General features: G+C 48.7%; 1 protein-coding gene across 3 annotated transcripts in view; it reads right to left on the bottom strand.

Annotated features, from left to right (window-relative positions):
• RNASEH2B (ribonuclease H2 subunit B) overlaps positions 1–5781 on the bottom strand; it is a 59576-nt gene extending 53795 nt beyond the window's left edge. For 2 of the 3 annotated variants that reach the window (XM_042909991.1, XM_042909905.1), the window contains exon 1: positions 4572–4951. In XM_042909991.1, coding sequence (XP_042765925.1) covers positions 4572–4794 — 223 coding nt within the window. In that variant the 5' untranslated portion in view covers positions 4795–4951. Of the gene's footprint in view, positions 1–4571; positions 4952–5177 lie in introns of those variants that run through there. The other variant, XM_042910282.1, reaches the window with a different exon arrangement.
• Positions 5782–6000: the final 219 nt, after the last annotated feature.

A 6000-nucleotide genomic window follows, 5' to 3' on the forward strand; every position in this document is an offset into this window, starting at 1 on the left:
CATGCTCTGTCTATCTCTGTCTCAAAAATAAATAAACGTTAAAAAAAAAAAATCTGCTTACAGTTTTCTTCTGACATTAACCATGTGCCTTTAGGTAAAGGAGGAAAAAAGTTTTATTTATTTATGCATTTTAGGGTCACTGAAAAAAAAGTCATTTGGGTCTATAGCAATTCTTCCTTTACCACATACTTCACACTATTATTATTATTTTTTTTCAAATAAGAGGTGTTTCTTGTGGGCTTATTAAAAAGTTACAAGACTCGAATCAGAAATAACATTAATATAAATTGTCTCTACCATTAATTACAAAAACTACTTTTGCCTTTTAAAGTTGATTTTTTTTTAATCCTTTAATTAGAACATGGTTCTAAAGCCTGCATTCTCACAATGCTTTCAAATCTATTTCTGTATTCTATTTGGAGAGACAAAGAGGATCGTATTGTTTGTGATCATCATGCTGCCTCTCATAAAAGGCTCATTAATGTATTTGGAATGTCTAAGGTAGGCAGGCAGGCCGGCCGGCCTGTGATTCTTACCTCCCCCCCAAAAGCAACCCATCCTCTACCGTGCAAAAGCTGGCACTATTCATGCTGTGGGGAAAGAAGTAACAAATACAATTCTTCTTAAAATGCTTTTGAACGTGTGTTTTCTGGAGATAAAGGTGAATAATTTTATTGCAAAACTTGTCTACAGCTGAAAATGTGATGTGGCATCTACCTTGATCTGGGGGCTTTTTAATCAGGGGGCTGAATGAGGGATGCTTTCAGCCTAAGCTAACCCAAATCAATTTACTGGTCCTGAGATCATTTCTGTCCTTCCTTTCTTCCCTCACACAACATTAGGGTTTTCCAATGTTTTGACATCTCCTTGGAGATGGTCCAGCTACAGGGTGCAGCCACACAAACAATCCACACAGACTTCTATACTTGGTGAATCGGTTCCCAGCCCACCTTTCACGTTAGGGTCTATCCCAACCTAGTAGAGTTGACAAGTGTACAAAACTTAGACTAGAGAAAAATATTAAGAATATGGCTTAAACATTTATTTTTAGGGCAGCAAAGAGAGATAGAAACTTATACCAAATTCTAAAAGATAGAGATGTTAATGGTCTCTTACAGTAACTAAAACTGTGAATAGGCTAGAACCCACAGGCCTTTTTGGAGAAACACTGAAGGCCATCCCAAACTACAAGAAATGCTTGTCTTGCTTGCATGGGAGGCAGTTCTGTCCCTGGCAGCCTATGAAAGTCAAGGAAGGCCCTAAGCCTTACTACCTCACAAGTATCCTTTCCAAGTTTCAGTTTTTGTTTCTCTGGGAATTTTGACTTCTCCAGAGGAATTAAAAAGCAAGAGGCCTAAATAGTCCTTTTTAATATATCCTTCAATGTATAACACAATGTTATTGTAGACAACTTGATAAACAACATGAACTAAATGGCAAGAAAAAAGTGTCATCCCAAGGACCAGTGGCTTTGCATTTGCCTCATGGGTAAATCTCTAAAGTTCTATTCATCTGTTGGTTAATGAGCTTGTGTTCCAATAACAGAGTAAGTTCCTCCGATCCCAGAAATGTCCTAAAACTGAGTACAAACGGCTTCCACCAAATATTCTTGAAAAATCTTCTATAATCTTTGTTTTCTTAATTAAGGGCCCAATTTGACTGGCGCTATGGTGCTCACTCCAAGGAGGATATAGTCTCCTTGTCTCAAATGCATAGCTTACCATAGCTGATTTCTCATCTGCTAGAAAAAACCCACAAATATGTGTCTGTGAGGATGGGCCTCATACCCTGGACTTACACGCACACCCCTGAGGACACAAATTCCGGCCCACGAAAAGAGAGCTAAACCTGGGGCTGGCCATTCCTACTCCTCTCTACCCACTCCCAAGGGCTGTCTCAGTGCGGGGGTTCGAAGTGGTGTCCACAGACCGACAGCATCAGCGTCACCTGGGAACTTGTTTGAAATGCACATTCTCAGGCCTCTCCGGAGAGCCACCGAATCAAAAACCCTGGCGTTGGGGCCCAGTTCCCCAGGTGACCTATGCCCTCAAGTTTGAGTAGCATTGTTGCACTGCAGGAACTGTGAAACCACCAATGTTTGTACGCTCAAAGCCTGCAGGTGGCACTAAAGGCCGGCCGGACAGGCAGGAACAGGAAGCTCAAGTAGTGGTAAAGAACAAGCCAGCCAGACAACGCAGCTCCTGAGCAGCTGGCTCAGCCCTCTCCAATGAGTTCATAGGCCACAGGACATCTCAGCTTTGAACGGGAAGCAGACTGAACTTCTCACAGTCCAGCAGTAAACACATTAAACCTAAAATTTTCAGGGATATGGGGTGCCTGGGCGGCTCAGTCGGTTGAGCATCCGACTTCGGTGCAGGTCATGATCTCACGGTCTGTGGGTTCGAGCCCCGCGTCGGACTCTGTGCTGCCAGCTCAGAGCCTGGAGTCTGCTTTGGATTCTGTGTTTACCTCTCTCTCTCTGTGCTCCTCCCTGCTCATACTTTGTCTCTGTCTCTCTCTCAAAAAGAAGTAAAACATTACATTTTTTTTTAATTTTCAGGGATGCAATAGTTAATGAAGGTTTTTGTGGTTTTTTTTTTTTGAATGTTTATTTATTTTTGAGACAGAGAGAGACAGAGCATGAACGGGGGAGGGTCAGAGAGAGAGGGGACACAGAATCTGAAGCAGGCTCCAGGCTTTGAGCTGTCAGCACAGAGCCGGATGCGGGGCTCGAACCCACAGACCGTGAGATCATGACCTGAGCCGAAGTCAGAAGCTCAACCGACTGAGCCACCCAGGTGCCCCAGGTTTTTGTGTTTAATACGATGAGGATATATGCATTTTCAAGAATAAAAATGTCAATACCAATTAAACAGAACAAAATAAGAAACTCAAATTATCAGCAGCCGTTGTGTGTATCCAAATAATAATAATGCACTTGATTGTGAAAGAATTGGAGTTCCTACCCTTAAAATCTCACTGAATTGATGCGACAAAAACAAGAAGAAGATTTTTCTAATGTAAAACATGTATACGAGTAGGCCTTTGCTAGATTCTATCAAAACCCTGAAATTTGCTTTAATGGTTGTAGCATATATACATCTCCGGGCACCTGGGTGGCTCAGTTGTTTAAGTGTCGGACTCTTGATTTTGGCTCAGGTCCAGATCTCAGGGTCGCAAGATGGAGCCCCATGTTGAGCTTGGGATTCTCTCTCTCTCCCTCTCTCTCTGCCTTTCTCCCTCCCTCTCTCTCTCTCAAATACAAAACTTTTAAAAAACTGCCTATACAAATCTCTGGTGAAGATGTGAAGCAATGGGAACTCTCACACACGGCTGGTGGTAGTGTAAATCGGTATAACCACTTGGGAAAACCGTTAGCAGCATCTACTAAGGCTGAACATACAGATCCCCAAAACCAGTAATTCCACTCCTGGGTACACACGCCAGGGAAATGAGTGCCTCTTTCTACCAAAAGCCTCATAAAAGAATGTTCTTAGAAGTGTAATTCACGGGGTGCCTGGGTGGCTCAGTCAGTTAAGCATCTGGCTCTCGGGTTTCGGCTCAGGTCATGACCTCAAGGTTGGTGAGTTTGAGCCCCGTGTTGGGCTCTGTGCCGACAGTGCAGAGCCTGCTTGGAATTCTCTCTCTCTCTCTCCCTCTCTGTCTGCCCCTCCCCCTCTCTCTTGCTTGCTCCCAAAATAAATAAACTTAAAAAAAAAAAAAGTGCAATTCACAATAGTTACCAAGTGGAAACAATCCAAATGTCCACCCACAGCAGAGGAAATAAACAGTATGGATATTCATACAATAAAATACACACAACAACGAAAACACAAATCCACCAATAAACCAAACCACTGCTACACATAATATGGATGAATCTCAAGAAATACTGCTGAGTGAAAGAAGCCAGACCTACAGGAGTACACACTTACCCAAACAGGCAAAACAAATCTCTAGTGACAAAGGTCAGCACTGACCCGTGGCTATCTAGCAGCAAGCATGAGCTTGCTGAAAAAGTTCTACATCTTGACTTGGGGGATGATTACAGGGGTGTACACGTACATGTACACAATGAAAATACATGAGTGTATTTGCTGAATTGCACACTTAAATTTGTATACTGTATTGTGTGTAATAACTATAAAGGGAGAAAAAGTGAAACATACACACAAAAATATTCTTGACACACTGTCAGGTAAGAATTTTCAATATTCATCATGAAAGTCTAGATTGCTACATACCTATAACATCATCAGACCATGATTTGTTGTAAAAACACTGCATTTGCTGAGCTAAACCTAAAAATTAAACACAGTGAACCAAGGATTCTCCTTATTTCCAATGTTATGCCATCATATCAAAGTATCAATCTACAAGAGGGCCAAACTTGACGGGCCTGCATTCCCTAGTCCCAAACGCCTTTGATTCTGACACTTCCTGGAGCCCATCGCGTGCGGTATCTCACTATCTATTTCTCCAATCCTCTGCAGACCCCGGATGGCCCCTCACCACCTAGGGGGAGGCTGAAAAAGGGCCTGGCTCCATCACTTATGTCATTAACTACCCACCTGACTTTCTTTGAAGACTTGTCCTAACCCCTACCATCATCTGGGCCTTGTTAGAAAGGTGCACAGCGTCTGAGGCCTTTCCGGGCTCACTGGATCCTATCCGGCAGGAACCCAGAGCTGGGCCAGCTGCCGAGTGGGGAGAGAGAGGGGGACAGCAAACTGCCCCCCGAAACAGGCACTTCCGGGCCCCACAGCGTGCCGCGAGACCCTGAGCCCGCGTCATTCTCCACAGGCCTGGGCCGCTCCTTGCAGCCCACCGCAGCCGGAGAAATAACGCTCGGCCCGTTTCTGCGCTTTCGGCGTTGGGTTGCAAACCCCGCAGCCAGCTGTAAGGAGTGACCAAGAGCGGGTGCGACGCGTCGGGGAGAGAACCTGGTCCCACACCGGGGGCCCGGGGACGCGCAGCGCCCGTGCCCGCGGCGCCCGGGCTCCGCGCGGGAGTGGGACCCGCTGGGGTGCGCGCGCAGGGCCGCGAGCGCCGAGAGCCGACGTGGGGCGCGCCCCGCCGCCCCAGGTGGAAGTCCGGCCGCGCGCCGCCGCCGCCGCCGGACCGCGCGGGCGGAGGGCCGGGCGAGGCGCGCCGCCGCTCGGGGCGGGCGTATTTACCTGGAAGCAGGAACACGTGCTGCCGGGCGCGAGCCCGGTCCCCGCCGTCCATGCCGTCCCTGCCGCCCGCCTTCTTCGCGGGGCGCGAGCAGGCCTCACCCGCGGAGCGCGGGACCTGCCCGGAGCGGGCGGAAGATGGCGGGGGAAGGGTGTATCCCCGCTAGCGCGGCGCGCAGAGGGGCCGGCGGAGCCCAGGAGGCGGCCCGCGGGACGAATTAACTTTCGTTTCCGCAGCCAGCCGGCCGCGCCTGTGAATGGTTTTAAATTTAGCGCCAGGCCGAGGCGACCCGAGTGGTGGCGCGTCGCCCGCCGGCAGGGGAAGGGTCGCGGCCTCTCCCCTCCGCTGCGCGGCCAGTGGTAGGTCCTCACCGAGGGCGCGGAGTGACGCGGCGCGCGGGGCGGCCACCCTGGGACGCGGCGGCGGGCGGGGGAGCCTCGGCCCGCGAAGTGGCGGCGCGGCCGGCGGCGGAAGGAGTCCCAGGTGGGAGAGCGAGCGAGGCCGGGCCCCCCCCTGGGAGCGGGGGGGCCCCGGGACGGATGAGGCCGCCGCACCCGGAGGGTTGGGGAACACGAACACCAAGCGTGGAGGAAAAAGCCTGCAGCAGATCCGTGTTAAGGACGACTGCCATCAGATTCTAATCCTGATGTCATTCTTGTTAGTCTATCTTGTTTGTCGGTTGCATTCTGCGTTGGAATTAAGGTCACAGTATTTTGTGCTTTGTGGATTCATAATGCATTGTAAGTAGTCTTCGAATTGGGCTTAGCTCTCACCACTAAAAAGAGGTGCTCAAAATACGAATTTGTTATTTGGGGAGAATCTTTG

The sequence above is a fragment of the Panthera leo genome, chromosome A1 (genome assembly GCF_018350215.1).
Source record: "Panthera leo isolate Ple1 chromosome A1, P.leo_Ple1_pat1.1, whole genome shotgun sequence".
Taxonomy (NCBI): domain Eukaryota; kingdom Metazoa; phylum Chordata; class Mammalia; order Carnivora; family Felidae; genus Panthera; species Panthera leo.